Source organism: Macaca thibetana, chromosome 3 (assembly GCF_024542745.1).
Source record: "Macaca thibetana thibetana isolate TM-01 chromosome 3, ASM2454274v1, whole genome shotgun sequence".
Taxonomy (NCBI): domain Eukaryota; kingdom Metazoa; phylum Chordata; class Mammalia; order Primates; family Cercopithecidae; genus Macaca; species Macaca thibetana.
This window is the reverse complement of record NC_065580.1, coordinates 84,506,410-84,529,059: the sequence shown is the minus strand read 5'-3', so window position 1 is coordinate 84,529,059 and position 22,650 is coordinate 84,506,410. Positions and strand designations below refer to the sequence as shown.

The window sequence follows — 22,650 nt, the reverse complement described above, 5'->3', positions numbered from 1 at the left end:
CTAAATACATATTGTCCATTCTTTGAAAACAATTACGGAATTGCTAGGCAGAGAAGAGATTTTTATTTTTGGAGATGTGCAGGGCTTAAAGAGTGTCCCTATTGCAGCAAAGTGGGACAATTTCTGTAGAAGAGGTGTTTTCAATATTCATAAAGGTCATAATTAGGTAATTTATTAAGTATACCAAATTTTGAGAGGTGTGGATTTGGATGGGTATCTTGATTCAGGCATTTCATTTCAATTTATTAGATCTGTTTCTCAAATAGCTGCAGCTTGTTCAGGTTTTATTCCTGCCAGTTGGATATGAAGTACTGTATGTTTGGGCTCCCTGTACAGAATTTGTTTCCAAAAAAATAGTGTCGTGCTGCTTTCCATCTACTGGACCAGTAGGGGTAGGAAGATCTGATTTGAAGCCAGTGCAAAATGCAAAACTGATTAGATTTGGATTGTTCATACATTAGGCCTTCCTTTCCCTGTTCTTATCCTTTTTCCAGATGGAAGAACCAGTTTCCTCCCAGGGCACTTTCTCCTGGCAATTAGACTGTGAAGACGAGAATCATTTAGTACCGCTACTGCTGAAGTACCATTATATTAAGTTTAGGCTTTAAAATTTAGAGGAATGAATCAACATATTCTGCATTTGGTCTCTTTATTTTTCAATTAATGATGCTTGTGATGCTTTTAAAATTAGGAATCTAACTTTGTCTTTCTATTCTGCCTTTTTAAAATTAATATAATAACATCTTACTTTCCCACATTTCCTACTAAAACGTGGGGGGGGGGCGGGTGTCCCTGTAGTCAAATTTTAAAGCATCAAGTGTTTTAAAATGTTAACCATATTGCATGTACCTCTTTCTAATGTGCATTATGTACCCTCCTTCCCTTCTTAAATATAGTACTTATACCCAATGTTGCTTTTTCATGATGGTTAAGTGTTGTCATTATGAATGTTGGTTGCCACCCTTTGCTAAAATGCAGCAAATGCCCTCAGTTATTATTGTGGCTTGTAGAGCTCTGTGCCCTTATTAGTAAATGACTTTAGAATGTTATGCCCTTGGAATTCTTGTATCAGACCTTTGCCATTTTCCTTTTCTCTCTTACATCAGTAAGTAAGCAAGCACTTACACACAGGCACTACATTTTAGAACGATAAAAAAGATGATTTGGCCTAATGGCTTTAGTTTGCAGATTAGGAATAGAAGCCCAGGGAGGTTGCACAGTTATTCCATGATTATGCAGCTAGCTGGGCTAGGAGCCGGGTAGAGATGACTCGACTCCTAATCCAGTGTTCTTTCTACCAGGCCACACCTTTTGCTTTTCCTTCTGTCAGGATACCTTGTCCAAATTGACTTTTTCCATGTTTATTTATTTATTTTTGCTCTTAGTGTGTAGTTAACTGATAGAGAAATTGGAAACAAGATTAAATAGAAAAAGCAGTGAAGTAACATCTGATGGCTTGAAGCTCTGTTTCTACAAGTCAGTGTACATCCTTGACTCTGTTTGTCTTTTGTATAAGGAAGTAGTTGGACTAATACTAGTAGTAACAAACATTTACTGAGTACTTGCCACATGTCAGGTACTATTAAGTTCTCATATGTGTTACCTCATTAAATTCTTACACAGATCCCATGAGGAAGTTCTATGGGATTTGTGACATTATAATATTTGATATTATAATTAATAATTTTTATATTACAATATTTGATATTACAAAAGGGGAAACTCAGTGACACAAAGGTTACCTAGCTCACCAGAGGTCCTTCGTTTAGTAAGTGGCAAAGCCAAGATTTAGTCTCCATGTTCGTAACCAGTCAGCTTTTATGTGACTGGATCATCTACATTTTCTCTTTTGGCTGTAACACTTGATGATTCTGGGTTTGAATAATAACACCAACAACTAACGTCACTAAGGACTCCAATATACACTTTTTATATAGTGGCTCCCTTAGTCCTACCAGCAACTCTATGAGGCAGGTGCTGTTATTATCCCATTTTATAGATGAGAAAATTGAAGTACAGAGAAGTTAAGTGGATTGACCAGTCTTATAGTTAATAAGTGGCAGTGGCAAGATTTAGAACTAGGCAGATATAAGTGCCTGCTAGCTTTGCCACTATGTCTTATTGCCTGAGAGTAGGTCTTGAGTATTTAATCCATGGGTGTAACATGAGTTTTATAATATTTATTTTTGCTAATTAGAGATGATGTTTTGTGTGTGTGTGTGAGAGACAGCAAGAGAAAGAGAACATGCACATGCACATTTACTTGTAAACATGATGATTTCTTATATGTGTGTTAAATAGGGGGTAAGCAGGCAGATAAGTGAGTGAAGTGAACTTAGCACAAGTGGTGTAGGGAATGGGGTGGTGGGGACTGTGGCATATAGGAAAGCACAGGTCCTGGCCAAAGGGGCAGCTGACAGTGGCTCAGCCAACTCCTGACCTGTTTTTCAAGCAGAAAAGTGGACCCAGTGTTGCTGGATTGTGTGTGTGTGTGTGTGTGTGTGTGTATGTGTGTGTGTGTGTATGTGTGTTCCTAGAGAGGCCAGCAGTTTGGATTTTTAAACCAGAAGAAGATTTTGAAGCTGATTTTTAAATAATCACAGTTAATTGAAGTTATTTGCAACCACTCTGAAAGAAAGAAATATTGGCAACCTCTGATTTAGATCATCAGGGCTGGGGGAAAGTGACCTTCTGGAAGTGAGACTTGGCCACATCTTGGTATCCCCACTAATTTTGGAAAAGATGAAAGATGGACCCCAATCCAGAATACTTATCCATTCTCTTCTATTAAGTTGTTATGGTATTGTGCAATGTAGAGACAGTTGAATTTTTAAGTCTGCTTTTGAGAAACAGCTGCCTTGTGAGGTTGCAGCATTCATCCAAAGTCCCCCAATCTGTAGAGTGAGGAATCCTGGCATCCGATTTCAGCTCTGTCCTCAGCACTAGTTTCCAAGTCTGTAGACACCTGATCCCTTCCAGGACTTTTTCAAACTGTATCTCCTTCATTTAGGTACACCCTGGCAAGACTACTCAGGGATCCCTGCAAGACAGTGTGAAGTTACTGTTACTGATAGGAGTTTGGGATCTCTCTCTCTCTCACACACACACTCACAAAAGTTTGATGCTTCCTTCTGTGAAATGAGTTCTGAGACTCAGCACTGGTTTTTGAACTGCCCAGGAAGATCCTTGCACGTGCTAAGGATCTACTTCAGGAAGCAAGGTGGGGGCATATTGATGACTGCTTCCTTTCCCCCATAAAGGTCACTCCACTCTTACCTGTTTTACACATTGGGCTTCCACTTATGATTCCCTTAGTACAAAGGTCTCCGAAGCTAAAACAAACATTGACTCAATCCTGAAAACTTAATCATATCTAATGTCTGCTTCAATTTAAAAACCCTGATGTTCCTAAAAAGGGAGGAGAGTTCACATTACTTTTCCCCTGTGTTGCCAAAGTAACTTCTAGGAGCAAACTGGGTATCTGATCTCTGCAGACTGACGGTACTCCTTTAAAACTTGGTGGCATTGTTTTTTAATGGTTGCTCTCCTTAAAGAATATTATTTAAGAAAAAAACTCATATCAACTTGCTGTGCTATGGTCTAAATTCCTGTCTCGGAAATATTATAGGTGAATGTATTTCCAGATGCTGCAAATAATGGAAAATCATGAAAACTCGAATCAGGGTCCCTGTCCTTAAATGTGTTTCAGTTTGCATTTTGATAGCAGTTTAGAAATGTTATCGCTTGTTTTGTCACAGACATAATTCACATCTTTCTTCAGGCACTGTAAACAAGAGAAATGGTTTAATGGCCCCATAAAGGCACTCTGCTGATGGCTGAGATTAGGCCCTTTAGTAATGGATATTGGTGTGTGTATGTGTGAGTGGTATATGTACACGGTGGGGGTGGGGAGGACTTGGAAGAGGTAAATGTACTAGAAAGAATCTTTGAGAGCCTCAGATGCAGCTGAAAGTGCCTTCTGCTTCTGTGTGTCTTGGAAGATGGATTCACAAAGCATGTGACACCATTGTCTTTATTTATACTCAAGCCTTCCCCTTTGCTTCTGGAATTTAACTGAGCACTAATTGAGGTCATTGCGATCCATTTATTACCTGAAATTGAAGTCATATTAACTTAAAGTGAATGCTTTTCATCTACTGAGTGTATTCCTAACTACATATATTTGTATAAAAGGCTGTGTGCATTTTTCATGCCATGCTTGTATCTGGTCTTAAATAATCTAATTTATATATACCATTTACTTCCCCCCTCCCTTTTACAGAGATTTTTTTTTTTTTAAATCACTGCTATAGCCAAGTGAAAATTTTTTTTACAAGCACTTTAGTATCCACACTATGATTTGTTTTGACTTTTTCAGTTACATTTTTTAGACAGGTGCAAAAAATTCTCCATGTTATACATCATCACCCTGATCTAAGTAAATGCCTTGAAATTTCTCAAAGCACATAAATTTGTAGATTTTTAGTCTCAATTTTGTGTCATTTTTTAAATCAGCTATTTGTGTATATTGCTGTAAAATTGGCTACACAAGGCTCCACATTTTTGGTTTTGAGAGTCAGAGTAAACCAAGAGTTAAGAGATTAAAATTAAGTGTCCTTTGTTGACTAGTTGAGCTGTCTCTGTCACTAGCAGGTGTCACTTTCCATCCAGCCACTTTAGTGTTTTCCTTCTCCTTTTTCATTGTAGACTATATTCTGGAACAGGAATCAGCAAACTTTTCTCTGTAAAGAGTCAGATGGTAAATATTTCGGGCTTTGTGGGTCATATGGTTTCTGTTACAACTACTCCATTTGGCCATTGTAGCTCAAAGTAGCCCTAGACTAGACCGAAATGAATGGGTGGGAGAGTGTTCTACTAACGCTTCATTTACAAAAACAGGTGGAAGGCCGGATTTGGCCCATGGGCTGTAATTTGCCAACCTCTGTTCTAGAACAGCATACAGAAGACTATTCTAAAACATAATTTTTGAACAGACCAGAAATCGCAACCTCAAAATAAAGAGACTGTCTTCAAGGCTCTTCCTCCAAAACTATAGATTTTATTTCTGTTTAGAGAAGAATTAAAAATGTGATGTGTTTTTCTTCTCAGGGTAATTGTTTGCTACTCACAGAAACTGCTACCCTATTTCACTCTTATGACAAGAGTTGGGAGGAAAGCAGAGTGAAAGGTCAGAGCCAAGACAACTTATCACTGTATTTACTTTCGCTGTCCACATATAGAAGGAGACCTTTCCATCATTGTGACATTTTGGCTATCAGAGTATAGGGGAAGCTTCAAATGTTGAATAGCAACATTCTTCCTTCAGTGGAATACGAGTGGTGTGAATTTTTAAATGCCTTTGGTCACAGTAATAAATTGAAAGAAGGCAGATTGCCTGAAAGCAAACATGAATACTCTGAGAAGCGTTTTTATTTGGATACAAATGCCAAGAATATAGTACTAAGGTCATACATACAGATACATGTATCAGACACACATGAATTAGTCATACTTAAAGAATACTGCCTAAAATTTTTATTAGGGAATATTTAAAACACCAAATAAAGCTCTAATTGGACTTCTATGAGCTCTTGATAATAAGGACTATGTCTCACTATTTATCTTCATTCCATAGCTCCGCATTCCTTCACCCTCTCAGGACCTGCCATAGTGTCTGGGGCATGGTAGATGAATTAACGAATGAATTAATGAATTAGTTGCTGAAGAAATGAATGAATAAAAATCTCGTATAATGTGATAGTAGTGCTCATGCATGAAGGAAATAATGAGTGTGTGTGTATAAATAAATTTGAATTATATACTCAAGAGTTCAACAGTTACAATCTTAAGATTGAGCACAGGACTCTAATTTATTTATTTATTTACTTATTTTGAGTCGGAGTCTCCTCTGTCACTCAGCCTGGAGTGCAGTGGCACAGCTCACTGCAAGCTCCACCTCCTGGGTTCATGCCATTCTCCTGCCTCAGCCTCCCGAGTAGCTGGGACTACAGGTGCCCGCCATCACACCCAGCTAATTTTTTGTGTCTTTAGTAGAGATGGGGTTTCACTGTGTTAGCCAGGATGGTCTCGATTTCCTGACCTCGTGATCTGCCCTTCTCGGCTTCCCAAAGTGCTGGGATTACAGGTGTGAGCCACCGTGCCCAACCAGGGCTCTAATTCTTAATGTGCTATGATTTAGTGTTAGATCTTTAGTCAGACATGGTCTTAGCTTCTTTGTGCCTTTTAAAAAGATCTGTTAAATGGGAATGATTATATATGTTCTTGTCTTAAATGATGAGAATCAAATAGAGTATGGGACAATTCTTTGAAAGTGGTTAAATGTTATGTGTGTTTGAGTGTTTTTTTTTTTTTTTTTTTTTTGTATAGTTAATGTTTTCTATTAGGATTACAATTAGTGTTTTCTATTAGGATTCCAAACTCAATCAGAGTTTGTTAACACTTAAGTTAAATATATTATCTTTGTTAAATTTACAAGACATCGTCTTCACTGTAAAAATATAAACAAAAACATACATGAATCATAGATTTCATTGTTCATTCTCTGGATTTACATTAACCAGTCAGTTGTAACAAACATTATCTGTTTTCAATGTAAGGATACAAATAATGCCCCAATCTTATGATTGTTTGGGAAATTATTCTCCTTTGAGCAAATTTTAAATTCATATTCTCAGCCAGGTGTAGTGGCTCATGCCTATAATCCCAGCACTTTGGGAGGCTGAAGTGGTCAGGAGTTTGAGACCAGCCTGGCCAACATGGTGAAACCCCGTCTCTATTAAAAATGCAAAAAAATTAGCTGAGCATGGTGACACACACCTGTAATCCCAGCTACTTGGGAGGCTGAGGCAGGAGAATCACTTGAACCCTCGAGTCGGAGGTTGCAGTGAGCTGAGATCGTGCCACTGCACTCCAGCCTGGGAGACAGAGCGAGACTCCATCTCAAAATAAATAAATGAATGAATAAATGAATAAAATAAGTAAATAAATACATATTCTCCACTTATATTTCAAGTGTTCAAATGTGATTTTACATTATGTATCTACCCTCAGCCAAAGATGTAGTTGTATACCAGCATTGTTGCTCTTAGAAAGCTAAGGGCATTTCTATGCTCTGGTAAAATAATAATGACAAGATTGTGCCCTCTTTCTAAAATATAGGTAGAAAAAATTGAAAGCAATGATGTGTCATAGTTCATAGTTCTAAATGAAAACAGTTACTAATTAAGCAAAAACTTCATGAGGAATCCCATAACCCCAAGTAAACTTCCGAATTAAGAAGTGGTTAAGTTTATTTTGGAAGTGCATTTTTTAAAGTCTTGGTATTTTGGAGCTCTTAAATTTAACCATTAGAAGAACTCAAGTGATCATTAGTCAGCCTTAAGATGTGGTTTTAAAGGTCAAGCTTCCATCAAAGAAAAAATGCAAGACACATCTCTTGAGCGTTCTTTCTGCCTTTCCTCCCAAAAATTTGATTGTCCGGAGGAGTTGTGGATCATAAAAGTTTCCATGGAAAATGTGTTTGAAGAATGCCAGAGGAAGACTGCAGATTTTCTAGATAAATTATCTGACCTGTCTGAAGTCAGGGATAAAAAATATAATATCATTTTGAACTACCACTTTGCAAATGAAATGAAGGAGTTAACTCACTTGATTTGGTGCACTTGAAGAAGGAAAGATTCACTTTAATTAAAACTACAAACAATGCAGATGCCTGTAACTCTGTTCCAGACCCAGCAAGGATGGTACTGCAAGAGAAATGAAAAGTACCTAGCAGCCTCAGCAGCAGGCTGGAGCCGTGTTCAACGAAAGTAATTTAATTAGTGTTGATCATGACTCCAGATGATGGTGATTTGATAAGGAATAATTTAGTACTTAACAGCCTTTTACATGCACCAACTCCATGTGGGAAGGTAAAGCAAATTGCACAAAATGAATGTGCTGCTTTTGCTTGTGCCTGTGCCAATGAACTGGAAAACCGCCTGTTAGCAGACTCAGATTCTCAGCCCTGTGATGAAATACCCAACACGTTTTCAACTCAGTCCTCTCTGATGGGAGTCTCTAAACTACTCTTATTTAAGAATAAATAAGAGAAGTCATTTTTGTGACACAGAATATCCAGGAAGCAGGAAAGTTAAAATGAGGAAAATAATGTAGCCTACGGCTTTTGTGCTGTAAGTTGAAGATTTTTAGGTTGGCTTTCTCTTTTTTCCTCACATGCAGCAATTCAAAAAAAAAAAATTCTTGCCAACTCAGATTCATTGGATTACTTATTTGGCTTATGATTAGGAAAAAAAAAAAAAAATCAGTTTCAAGGGCCCATAGTGACTGAGGCCCACATAGGTTGAACCTGTTATGGAGAGAGCTGGGTATCCCAAAACTGCTGGAGTGGGAGAACTTGTAAGAATCCTTGAGTGTTGGCATCTAAGGAATAGGAAGATGTTACCGGATTAAAAAAAAAAAAAAAAAACTCTTTTCAACTACTGGACCTATTTGAATGCAGCATACATCAGAACACAGTGGATTCAAATTTGCCCAATTATGAGCAATCACCTAGAAAGTTTTATAAGATTCAGAATCCTGATACAACCCAGTTCTAATGAATGGAATTTCTGGGAGTGGTGTATTAGTTTTCCCGGGCTGCTGTAACAAAGTATCACAAACTGGGTTGCTTTGTGAAATTTGTTGTTTCAAAGTTCTGGAGGCTGGGAATCCAAGATGAAGGCTGTCAGCAGGACTTGGAGGGCTGTGAGAGAGAATCTATTCCCTGCCTCTTCCTAGCTTCTGGTAGTTTCCTGGGAACCTCTGGCATTCCTTGGCTTGTAGAGGCCTCACTCTTACCTGTGCCCTCGTTTTCATATAACAGTCTCCCTGTGTGCATGTCTCTTTAACCAGATTCTCCCTTTTATAAAGATACTAGTCACATTGGATTAGTGCTCACCTTAATGACCTTATGTTAATTTAATCTTCCAAATAAGAGATTCTGGTGTTGAAATTTCAACATGTAAATTCTGAGGAGACACAATCCAACCAATAACCAATGGGGTTTGAGAATCTGTGTTTCTCCAGCAGCTCCCTAGATAATTTGATGATGTGCCAGATTTGGGGATCCTGTGTTCAGGGAGCAGCTCACCTCTGATAACCCTTTGAGAATCCTTACGCCCTGCAGTAGTAGACTGAATGTTTGTGTCCCTCTCTCACTGCCCCCGCCCCAGCAAATTCAGATATTGAAACTGACTCCCCAGTGTGATGGTATTTGGAGGTGAGGACTTCAGGAAGTGATTAGGTCATGAAGATGGAGCCAATGGGATTAGTGCCCCTATTCCCTTACTAAAGAGATCCCAGGGAGCTCACTTGTGATTTCTGCTATGTGAAGTTGCAACGAGAAGATGACTATCTGTGAACCAGGAAGTGAGCTTTCACCAAACGCTGAATCTGCTGGTGACTTGATGCTGGATTTCCCAGCTTCCAGAGCTGGCAGCAATAAATACCTGTTGTTTATAAATCATACAGTCTATGGTATTTTTGTTACAGCAGCCTAAACAGATTAAGACACGCCCCTTCTTCTGAGGTCACTTCAGGAAACTCACTGGGCCAATCTGAAAGTAGTAGAGCACCAAATAGCATTTCCACTAGCATGGATCATGCCTTTTGCTTCTAGGTCCGTACTAAGGGATATTTTGATAGAAGGCTGTTGTCATGCTAGCAGCCATTCATGATGGTGCGGAAAACATGCCATTCCTCCCCACCCTCCATTCCCTACCCATCTGGAATAATCTCTCCTGTGAAGTTGAAGCGCATTTTCAGATGTCTCAGCTGCGTCAAAAAGTCAGACATGTTCAAATAACTTAATTAGTGTAGCTTTGATTAATGTCCCTCAGAGTTTTTTAAACTTTATATGGATATACATTCATTATAATGCAAAAATCTGAAGTGTATATTTTGATGAATTTTACATGTGTATATATCCACATAACCACCACCCAGAGCAAGATGTAAAATGTTTCTAGCAAGATGTATTTCCATAACTTCGTACCTGTGAGATCATCTGTGTTTTTGCATGTAATTTGTCCCTTTTTATTCCTGTATAGTATTCATTCCACTGTATGCTTATGCCATGATTTATTTATCCATTTGCCCATTGGTGAATATTTGAGTTTTTCCAGTTTTTGCTGTCATGATTAAAGCTGCTTTGAACATTCTCAAACATGTCTTTTGGTGAACATATGCACTCCTTTTTCTTGGATATATACCTAAGGGTGTATTATTGGATCATAGAGTAGATTTCTGTTGACCTAGTAGATATTTCCAGAAAGTTTTCCAAAGTGCTTGTTATACTAATCCATACTCTCAGCAGCTTGTGTAAAAGTTCCCATTGCTTCTTGTCTTCACCAAAACTTCGTAATGTCTATCTTTTGCAGGTTAGTCATTCTGGTGATATCTATATCTATCTGATACAATTATATAGTGATAATCTCATGTGAATTATTTTGCAGTTTTCTGAAGAATAGAGATTTTAAATACCTTTGCATATATTTTATTGTTATTCCCATTTGTTTTGCTGTCTGGATATCCTCTTTTGTGAACTGCCTGCCTGTTTCAAGACTTTCTGCCAATTTTTTAAATGGGGAATTTGTCTTATCTTACTGATATGTTGCAATTCTTATTTTCTTAAATATGAGTTCTTTGTCAGATCTTTCTACTTAAAACATCTTATAGCTTGTGACTTACTTTCCTTTTTTTTTAATAGTGTCTTTTGAAAAAGTGTTTTTGATTTCAATGAAGCCTAATTTGCTGATATTTTTTCTTTTATGGTTAGTGCTTTTTGTGTCCTGTTTATAAATATTTTCCTACTTGATGGTACTCAAGACTTAAAATATAGTAATATTAAACATTATAGTCTCCAATATGGCTGACATTTTGATAAATATGATAAACTTTACATCATACTGCATGCATATTTATTAGCTATAGAGGTCATCAATTTTTAGTCATATAAATTTGATCTAATCTCTCAGGTACAATATGATTTGTTACTTGAATTCCTTGTATGTTGCTACTGCTTTTTCTTATGAAAATGTAAAACCCAATACTTAATCTGAAGTGCTAAAACTTGGATGTATGCATGTTCTCACTTATAAGTAGGAGCTGGATGATGAGAACACATGGACACAAAGGGGAAGAACAGACGCTGGGGGCTACTTGAGGATGGAGGGTGGGAAGACGAAGAGGATCAGAAAAAAATAACTACTGGGTCCTAGGCTTAGTATCTGGGTGATAAAATAATCTGTACAACAAACTCCCATGACACGAGCTTACCTATATAATAAACCTGCACATGTATCCCTGAACCTAAAATTAAAGTTAAAAAGCAAAACAAAACTTGGGAATACACGTTTTGCTAAATATGTTCAAAGATGTAATAAATAATAGAAAACCATTTGTTTAAAAAAAAAAAGAAATGCATGGTTAATGTATTACAAAGGTGTGTCATTTAGTATTTGTTATTCTAAGATGTCATGTACACACACACAACACGCAGATATACACTGGGAGACAATTTTCTTATAGAGTACTACTTTATTTGTTTGTTTGCTTATTTATTTATTTGAGACAGAGTCTCACTCTGTCACCTAGGCTGGAGTACAGTGACACGATCTTGGCAACCTCTGCCTCACGGGTTCAAGTGATTCTCGTGCCCCAGCCTCCTGAGTAGCTGTAATTATAGGTGTACACCACCATGCCTGGCTAATTTTTGTATTTTTAGTGGAGATGGAGTTTCACCATGTTGACAAGGCTGGTCTCAAACTCTTGGACTCAAGTGATCTCCCCACATTGACCTCCCAAAGAGCTGGGATTACAGGTGTGACCCACCGTACTGGGCCTAGAACACTACTTTAAATTCTTCGTGGGTTTTCTTTTCACATTTAAAAAATGTTTACCCAGGAAATTGAGGACACATAGACAAATGTGAAGAGAATAATGTTAATTCCCTCCTGCCCTTCAATTGGCTTTTACCATTTATCAACATTTTTCTAATCTTATTCATCACTTTCCTCATAAATAATTATTTTTTCTAGAGTATTTTAAAGAAAATTCTGGATATTTTATCTGTAAATATTTTATGAACCTCTAATATTAAAACTTTTAAAATATAGCTACTGTGCCATTATCACATCCAACAAAATTAACAATGATTTATTAAATTCTCTAATAACTAGTCTATACTAAAATGTCTTATTTATTGTAGAGTTGTCTTTTTATAGTTGGCTTGTTCAAATCAGAATTCGAACAAGTCCTCATAATTGATTCTTGAGGTCCTTAAGCCTCTTCTGTCAGAAGAATTAGAGCTTTCTGACTTGGTAAAGTTAATGCACATGAGTATTCTTGACATATGGAGATATACAAAATTTCTCTTTTGTTTTTCTTTTTACTTTGAATAGGCGTACTAAACATGTATGCGCACACACACACACACAACATTAAAAAATGCTTTGAAATTGTATACCTAGGGTAACTATTTTATCATTATGTGTCAAGTTTCTCTTAGATCACTTAAGTAAAGTTTACCTATTTGGCAAATTTATTTTCTAGAATATTTCAGATGACTCTTAATTGCCATTGAACAGTTGTATCAAAATTATATGCATATAAAACAAATAGTATTTGTTTTCCTGAAGCTTGGTAGTTTGTGATATCAAATTTTTATATTAAAAATTATATATACCATTCAAGCTAATGCAAGTTTGTAATTCTGTAATGGTATAATTAGATTGAATGACAAATGACATCATAAACCACAAAATTCCTCTTGTCATATCTTTCTTTTTGGAATGCGGACTTAACATACAGTGTTTTAATTTCAGTTTGTATAAGAGTTAGAATAAATCTCCACAGCATGTGTCTCTGTTACATTTATCCCTTGACTATTCATACCTGTGAATATTATACGTAAATTACAAAATCTATTCTTATGACTATTTTTTCCTTTTTTAAACCAATTTCCCATTTATACCAAAAATTTAATTACTCTGATAAGATTTCTAATAGGCATTTCTTCAGTTTCATATTGAAGAATAAAAAATATATAGCTTTTTTTTTTTTTTTTTTGAGATGGAGTCTCACTCTGTTGCCCAGGCTGGAATGCAATGGTATGACCTCGGCTCACTGCAACCTCCCCTTCTGGGTTCAAGCAATTCTCCTGTCTCAGCCTCCCAAGTAGCTGGGATTACAAGCACCTGCCATCATACCCGGCTAATTTTTGTATTTTTGTACAGACAGGGTTTCACCATGTTGCTCAGGTTGGTCTTGAACTCCTGACCTCAGGTGATCCACTTGCCTTAGCCTTCCAAAGTGTTGGGATTACCGATGTGAGCCACAGCGCCCAGCCTATAGCATGTTTTTTAATTATTGGATTTAAAACTGTGATTCCCTCCCCATATACATATTTTTTAAGTTTTCATATTTTGTGATGTAGCTTTGTATGTTATTAAACATAAATGCATATAAGCATTTATATGCTTTAAGTCACAGTAAAAAGGTGAAAACATCATTTCATATAGAATAATTGTTTCATGGTAGATTACATGTGACAAACAACATTTACATATTTCTTAGATTTCATCTTCACAGTTCTGTTAATTAGATAGGCAGATACTTAATCTCTATTTTATAGATGAGAACTGGCCTCAAAGATGTTGACTTTTTGCCCAAAGTAATATCAGTCACTTCTGGACCTGCGCCTGGATTTTCTTTGTCCTAGTCTAGTTGTCATTTCATTAAACTATTATTATTGATGCAGTTGATATATTTTACTTTCAATAATGCTTAAAATTGTATTTTGGTCTTTAGTTGATTCTTGGCTAATCAGTTGTAATTTTTCTGCTTTAGTCATTGTAAACCTTTCTGATATGTTTTCAAAATGTACTTTCTTGAAACTGAGCTTCTAGCATTGTTAATATCAGTTAAGCAAACTACAAGTGACTCAAGTAATGAGAGAAAATTCAAGCATGCATTTTGTTACACAATAAAGGCAGAAAAGGAGTATACGAAGATTTTCTGAAATCTTCTGCTACTGAAATTCATCAAATGTGATTTTTCTTACATATATAATATGAGATGTGAATGATTTTCAACAAGAGAAGTAGAACACATTAATCTCCATAATTCCTAACAGCATTTAATTTTTGTGGGTATTTTGTTCTTTTTTTCTAGTGGCTTTTCATGGCCTACCCCTGAAAATCAAGAAAGAACCCCACAGTCCGTGTTCAGAAATCGGCTCTGCCTGCAGTCAAGAACAGCCCTTTAAATTCAGCTATGGAGAAAAGTGCCTGTACAATGTCAGGTAAAGCCACCAGGTGTTTGTATATAAGATAGTGGTTCTTATTGAATCAAAAAGTCCAGAATAATATGAAATCTCAAGTCATATTTTATGAGTTACATCTTTAATATATAACAAGCTAATTAGGTAATGCATTTAGCAGAATTCTAAAGAACCATTTACCATCCAAACACACACTTTGGATTCATTTTAAAGCAATAATTTTTATCCAGATCATTAGTTGCTTTTCTACTGTAGGGATGCATCTTGGGTTTGAAAAAGGAGTTTTACTTGGCACAAGCAGCTTTTGAAAGTTCCCATTAGAATGAATGCATTATACACTTTAGATAGAGTTTGTAGAAAAAAAAAAAAAGATGAAACATTTGGCAGGTCTAAGCAGTACATTAGTTATCTGTCAGGTTTTGCAGATGATCTATAAGATGAGTTCATGGACAATTTGCAATAAAACTGGAATTTCATAAGACTTAGCAGAAGCTATTATCTATTCAAAAGCTGGTTGTTCTGATGATGATAATAAAGGGTGGTGCAGTAAAAGTACATTGTTCATTTGTTGGAAAATTTTATCACATATATGTTCATTAAAAACCCTTCAAAGTAAATTGCATGATGCTACTTTTCATATTGGCCTGTAATTGTATAAAGAAAAAGTTGGCTGTCTCTACTGAGTATTATCACTCTCAATTACAGTAGAAACTTAGTTCTTACAAGGAGTTTGGAAACTTACACAAATGATTCCAGATATTCGTACTGTTTTGTAAGTTATGTCAATTCAGATTCATCATACATTATGACCCAAAGGAGTCTTCTATTAAATATTTCCTCAGATATTTATTGCATACACTGTTTATGTCCAAGATATGTAAGAGTCTAGAAACATAGGCCATATGTGGTGGCTCATGCCTGTAATCTCAGCACTTTGGGAGGCAGAGCTGGGCAGATGACCTGAGGTCGGGAGTTCGAGACCAGCCTGACCAACCTGGAAAAGCCCCGTCTCTACTAAAAATACAAAATTAGCCGGGCATGGTGGCGCATGCTGTAATCTCAGCTACTCCAGAGGCTGAGGCAGGAGAATCGCTTGAACCCGGGAGGTGGAGGTTGCGGTGAGCAAAGATCGTGCCATTGCACTCTAGCCTGGGCAACAAGAGAGATAATCCATCTCAAAAATAAAAAAGAAACATAGACTTGTGCCATTATGGCAGCTGACCAATGCTCAGATATTTTATTACCATTTGTTCTTGCAAACTTGTCTTTTATGTTTGCTTCTCTAAGAGGTTCACCAGAGCCCGAAATGATGAGCAGGCTCAATTGAAACTGCAAAGTTTTATAAAAAAGGTCTCTTGTAGAAGCTAACTATTAAAGCATACTGAGTTCAGATAAGACAGTATTGATCGATCTGAGTTTTATTTTATAGTTCAGTTTTGTTTTTGCATTTTCTTCTTACAAGTACTGTGTATCCACAACGTAATTATTTAACATATTGAGGAATTTCTAGTCAATGCCAGTTAGATATAGAATTGTCATTGCCTTTCAGCATTAATCAGAATTGTGATTGTGAAATCATCACTGTTTTATATGCCATATCTGACATCCATAAATCAATAATAAAGGAATTGCCTGAATATTTTGAGTTTCTTTTGGGGGATGAATAATCTCCACAGTGATATATGATATATGCAATAAATTCTGGTACTTCCATCTCTATACAGAAAATATTATTGAGTACAGCATTTCATGGGGGAATAGTTTCTTTTTTTTCTTCATTCATGAGAATGAGTTAGGTTAACCATTTCACAAAAGAAGTGGGTTTTTCTTCAGAAATACTGGTAAAGAACATACGTGTAACCAAACATGCACTTCATTATATGAACATTGTTGACTTTGCTTTAAAGCAAGAGCGGGCTTGTGCAACATGTATTCTTTTACTCCTTGTAAAAGATTTTTGCAGATGGATATAATTCCGTTGCATTGATGGAGCAATAGAATAAATTATTACATAATTTAATTCAAAAAGAAATATTTCTTTCTAAAGGAAAAAAAGTGTACTGATGATTGCTTTTTATTTTATTTTACTTATTTTTTTTTTGAGACAGGGTCTCACTTGGTCAGCCAGGCTGGAGTGCAGTGGTGCGACCTGGGCTCACTGCAACCTCTGCCTCCCGGGTTCAAGTGATCCTCTCACCTCAGTCTTGTGAATATCTGAGCCTACAGCCATGTGTCACCACGCCCAGCTAATTTTTTGTATTTTTAGTAGAGACGGGGTTTCACCAAGTTGCTCAGGCTGGTCTTAAACTCCTGTGCTTAAGCGATCCTCCCACCTCAGCCTCCCAAAGTGCTGGGATCACGGGCATGAGCCACTGTGCCCAGCAAAATGAAATACATCATTGTAACTTAGAAATGTCCTGTTTTAAAAAAAATTTAAGGAAATTTAGTTTTAGTAAAATATGTTATAGATGACATTAGTTAAATCACATTCCTGAAATTTACGCATAGGAAAGCAGTTTAAAATCGTAATATAAAATCAAGCTTACTCATTTTATTATTTTGTAATTGTGAGTGTTTAGGAGTTAGACTGTAATAGGATTTTATTCCTAATAGCATTATTTTGTACTTATTCTCCAAGAAAGTTTAAATATATCAGACATTTTAATTTACCTCATTAATCTTCATTATTCCATGTGAGGAAGTTAAGGCCAAGCATCATTTATTTAATATAATAAAATGAAAATAAAGTAAAAGCATTGCCTTCTTAAAATCCCACCACAAATAAAAGCAAGCCAGGTATAGTCTCTACCTTATTAAGCTGATGTTAGTTATTGTTTTAAAATCTTATATAATATAAAAGAAAAATATAGTCTTAGAACTATTTAATGATTCAGGAAAGATCTATCAAACTTTCTTAAATAGGTATATCAAGAGTAAATGGAAAAAATACCACCACTTTTCTGGACAGTAATTTTCCTTATACTAAGTTGTTTGTATATGCATTAAAAATACACATTTAATATTTGTGCTGTTACAAGGTTTTGCATTAATTATCCTATTTTCTGTTTAAGGGTGTTGTGATTTTTGAAGTGTATCTGTTCTGGATTTAAAAAACAACAGCAACAACAAAGTTTTCATTTCCATTTGACTTAAGTCTAAAATATCTTTTCTTCCTTTGGATTAGAAACTTTTTTAAAAAATAGCTCCAAAGAAAGAAATGTTCTCTTTTCTTTTGTCCCCTGGGTAGTGCCTATGATCAGAAGCCACAAGTGGGAATGAGGCCCTCCAATCCCCCCACACCATCCAGCACGCCAGTGTCCCCACTGCATCATGCATCTCCAAACTCAACTCATACACCGAAACCTGACCGGGCCTTCCCAGCTCACCTCCCTCCATCGCAGTCCATACCAGATAGCAGCTACCCCATGGACCACAGGTAACCTGCAGATACCACTTTTCTAGAAACTGTTTTTTGCATTCTTGGAAAAAATTTCTATTAACAGTTCTGAAGACCTAGAGTAGATTTAAGGTGAGCCTATTAATTTTGCACATCTGTGCAAAATATTTTTAGAAAGAGCTCACTCTATCTGTACTTATAATTTGTGGAGAAAGTCATTTATAAACATTCCTTTTATAAACATTTAAATTGGTTGCTAAAATGGAAAATTAATCTATCTACTGACATTTGAGCATTTCCCTTTCGCTTTGCTTGAATTAAATTGCTTCACTTAAACTTTAAATCAGATCATCCCACTTTTATGAGCATATGTGTGTACTTCTTCTGTAAAGTTAGGAGACTAATTTTAGTAGGTAGCTTATGGAATTAGGTTTTTTACCTTATATTGAATGGTTCAGCTGTACATAGTTTTGCAGAATAGAACTTATTTGATTAAAACTGTTTACCATCCTTTCCAAGTGATGAATATTTAATATCAGTAGACACATGACTCTGGACACTGAGAATATACAATTAAAGAGATAGAGACTCAATTAGTATTACTTAGAAAGGAGCAAGACAGGAAACATAGCATAGATCTAAGGAGAATACTGTGTTAGGTAATTCGTGACTCCTTGAGATTAAGAAATTCATATTTAAATAAAATATGAAATAAAACCTGTAGAGGTTCTGAGATGTACTACCTTAATATACAGCTTAAAATCCAGGTTGCTCATATACAGCAGCTCTTCTTCTTTATCACTTCTGCCTTGTGCTGCTGTATGCAGTGGTGTGCTGGTAAATGTTTAGCAATATTTACCATTTACTGGTAAATGTTTAGCCTGCATGGGAGAAAAACAAAAAGGCCTCATCAGTAGCTTTTGCTGGGTCTGTGATGTACATATTGCTTTCATGGCCCACGATGAGCCATCACTGTGACAACCCTGAATGCCGACTTGCAAAGATGCAATAGCACAGCATAATGTAGTATTTCTAGCATACGGATACGGGAGACATAAGTAACCTCAGGTGTATAACTGGTAATGAAATGTAGTAAAATAATTAGAAAGTGATGAGTATTGCATTTTTATCTTTTGTTTTTAACATTTTTTTGACTGTGAAGTTGTATAATTTAACTCCTAATAGTGGCTGTGTTTAAGAACTGGCTCAAAAAATGCCTGCAAATTTAACAATAAGTCAGTGCAAACTGGCTCTGAGACACCATTGTAAAAATAACTCAGCCAAAGGAATCTTCTAGATCAGCAGAGGAAAGCAGAAGATATGCCACTGGCAACTTTCTGAAAATAAGGGAGCACTCAAGTCTGCTTTTTATAGGTTTTTTTCATGGGACTCAATCTCAAATTCAGAAACTCATTTTGCTATAAAGGGCATAAGATGAAAGCATTCTTTACAATGTGATACAAAGCCTTATCTTTTCCACTCTTGTATCCATCACTAGGTCCTCTTGTGGGGTAGTTATTAAATGCTTCCTATTATCTTTTTCTTCTCACCCCGTAGCCTTGAGACTTTGTCAGAGTGCAATGGTATGTCCATCTGTGTAAACAGTTTTGTAAATACAGATGAAAGAATTCTTATTGCAGGGTGGGCCATTAAACAGATGCACATTGTGCACAGCTAAAAGGGAACAAAAGTATGAACAAACAAAGTTTTATTTCCTCCACTACTGGTGACTTCTCGGAGTTCTCGATAACTGAATCTCACTCTTCTGATCAGTGCCAGAATTATAGATTGTATAATTCACTTTTTGTGCAAACTGGTTATTTCTTAGGGAAGCTGACTGCTGAATAAGCAGTGTGCCTGGTTTTAGGTGACCTAACTTGAAATGCTTTAGCCAAATCCATTTTAGTTTCTCTACTTGAAGTCAAATATTTGAGACTGAGAACAGCCGGCCCGGAACTCCAAGAGGGAAGCTCGGGGTCTTTTCCCACTGACCCCTGACTGAGTTTTGAGGACAGTACCAGCTGGCCAGTCCCGGGAAAATCTCTAAAGCCGTATGTTTCTGAGGAGGATTTCTTAGAGGGCTCTGGCCAACAAATGACAGTCCCTCAGTTATAAATGGCAAATTTGCTCTGGGAACAGATCCTTTCCCCAGAACACCCCCTCCAGCCAGGCACCCCACTTCACTCTGGGAACGCTTTACGGCCAACTGGCCTGCACCCTGCTTCCTTTCCTCAGCCTCACTCTGCTCCTCGGGCCAGCCCTTTGGCACTTTTTCCTGAACCCACTGTGCAGGAGCCCTGTCTCTCTTTCTCAGTGTTTCCACCACTTACACCCTGTTTTTCTTTATCCGGGAGTTCATCAGCATGTTCTCTGTATCTGTTAACTCCTTTCCAGAAGCTTCTTGAATCACTTTCTCTTTACCATTGGTCAGCGGCTCTTAAGAATTACACCGAAACCTTGCAACTTCTGGGAAGCATGCGAGTTTGATATATACATGTTCCCCAGCAACTTCCAACTGGAATCAGGTCGACTCGTAAAAACAAATGGCTTGATTCCTTACAAAGCTTTCAGTTACAAGTATTATTAACTTCCTTTTAAGGCTTCACAAGTAAGCCAGTTTCTTATTTTAACTTCAAGTTACAATTTTCTGATTCACTCCTTGACAGTTCTTAATGATAATTTCTGTTTCTTTTTTTGGCTAATGAAATAAGCAAGAGAAGGGAAATGAATGCAGTGCCAGTCAGCCTAACTGCTCTGCAATATCCGAGTTTCTAAGTTTATTTTCTGCAGGTGTAGGTGGAATTTCAGTGCTTTCCATGACCGCCAGTGAGCCTAGAGTTAAATCACAGGATGGAGTGTTCTTAGAAATGCTAAAGCAATTGCTTTGCCATTCTTTAGCTTTTACCTTATTTTCATTTAACATTACCGAAATTAAATGCTAACTTTCCAAATTAAAGTCTCAGGAATGCTTTTAGTAGGGGGGTTAATAGGCTTATATTTGCTCATAGAAATGTTTTATAGGTTATTTTTAAGCACTCCTGGGGCATTTTTAGAGCACTTTTAAATCTTTAATTAATCCACATCTTTGTGGTGGGTCAATGATATTATGGATGAGAAACACAGAACAGTACGATTATGTGATTAGCCAATCGTTATAAAGTATAACCAAGAACAAAGAGGCATAGGACTCATTTCTAGCCTTCTGCTGAGGTCTCAGAACTTCCTCATATCCTAACAGCGGGACTTGCCCCAAATCTATACAACACTATATGTTATTTTCACCTTTGGAGATCAGCTGTGTATTTATGCTTATTTTTATCACCCTGATAATGTATTTGAATCTATTGGAAGCCAATATGGTCTGCATTGCTGTTTGACAGTAAAGAGGTAGTCTTTTTAAAACCAGCTTGGGTTTGAGTCCTTATAATAAACAGTTTTGTTTATTGCTAAAAGACAGTGTTAACTAGGACATTGTTGAGGAATTGAAACTCCTGCTGATTTAAGAAGAGTCATTCCTCTCTTGCTTCCTCAGCAATGGATAGTAATGGAAGGAAAACCAATAGGTAGATTTTTGTTTGTTTGGTTTTTTGTTTCTTGATCAGTTTGGTAATAGAATTAAAAGACAGAGGATGTAGTTTGAGACCTCCCCTTTTTTTTCTTGTATATAATCATTTCAGACCCCTTTGTGTGGAAATTATCAGTGATCCAATTGATTTAGAACTGGTCGTTTTAGCCATTAATGGGTGTGTGTGTGTGTGTGTGTGTGTGTGTGTGTGTAAAATCCTCAAAGTTGTTCATTGCTCTCCAATCTTTACTCAAAGTACATCTTTAATTCATATACTGCAACAGTGCTGCAAGAGACTGATTAGAAGGGGAATATAAGTCATATGATTAAAAAACATAGAGCTACTAATCCAGGAAAGAAAAATGTAATGCTTGTTAAAGATTTACACTTCAGGTCAGCTGGTATCATGTTCATTCACTAAGAAATGAAAAACTGTATCAGTATTTTAAAGAATATTCCATGTTACCATTTCATCTGAAACACACTCTCTTATTCCCTAGATTTCGCCGCCAGCTTTCTGAACCCTGTAACTCCTTTCCTCCTTTGCCGACAATGCCAAGGGAAGGACGTCCTATGTACCAACGCCAGATGTCTGAGCCAAACATCCCCTTCCCACCACAAGGCTTTAAGCAGGAGTACCACGACCCAGTGTATGAACACAACACCATGGTTGGCAGTGCGGCCAGCCAAAGCTTTCCCCCTCCTCTGATGATTAAACAGGAACCCAGAGATTTTGCATATGACTCAGGTAGGCCCCTGCTCTACTCAAATTACATTCAAGGCACCTTTTCACCTCCCCTGGCACATTGGTTAGTGTTGGTATCAGACTGGGTAGCTCCAGACCATTTTTTAATGAGATCTTTCAGATATTGTCCCTTCATTGAAACTTCATCTACATGTAAAGATTTAGACTATCAAGTCATTTTGACATGAGGTGATGTTGAAATAGTGTCTGGAAACAAAACCAGTTCAAAGAAAAATACACTTTACAGAATCATGCACAGTCGCAGCTTGAGAGGGACATTGCAATGTTTTTTCTTAATTCTGCACTTTTTTTCTTCTTATTTTGCTACTACAGTGCTACTTAATAACATTGTTTACAGAAAGTAATATTCTTCTGAACTAGGTCACATATTGCTTATAACATTTTTTAAAAAATTACTGAGGTCCTGGTGTGGCATGTCACGCCTGTAATCCTAGCACTTTGGGAGGCTAAGACCGGCGGATCATGAGGTCAGGAGATCGAGATCATCCTGGCTAACACAGTGAAACGCTGTCTCTACTAAAAATACAAAAAAATAGCCAGGCGTGGTGGCAGGTGCCTGTAGTCCCAGCTACTCTGGAGGC

General features: G+C 36.8%; 1 protein-coding gene across 6 annotated transcripts in view; it reads left to right on the top strand.

Moving 5' to 3' along the window:
• Window positions 1-22,650, top strand: part of ETV1 (ETS variant transcription factor 1) — a 101,316-nt gene that overhangs the window by 37,584 nt on the left and 41,082 nt on the right. For 4 of the 6 annotated variants that reach the window (XM_050783049.1, XM_050783051.1, XM_050783048.1 and 1 more), the window contains 3 exons: window positions 14,233-14,362; window positions 17,589-17,777; window positions 21,804-22,051. In XM_050783049.1, coding sequence (XP_050639006.1) covers window positions 14,233-14,362; window positions 17,589-17,777; window positions 21,804-22,051 — 567 coding nt within the window. The remainder of the gene's footprint in view (window positions 1-14,232; window positions 14,363-17,588; window positions 17,778-21,803; window positions 22,052-22,650) is intronic. The other 2 variants (XM_050783053.1, XM_050783054.1) reach the window with 1 other exon arrangement.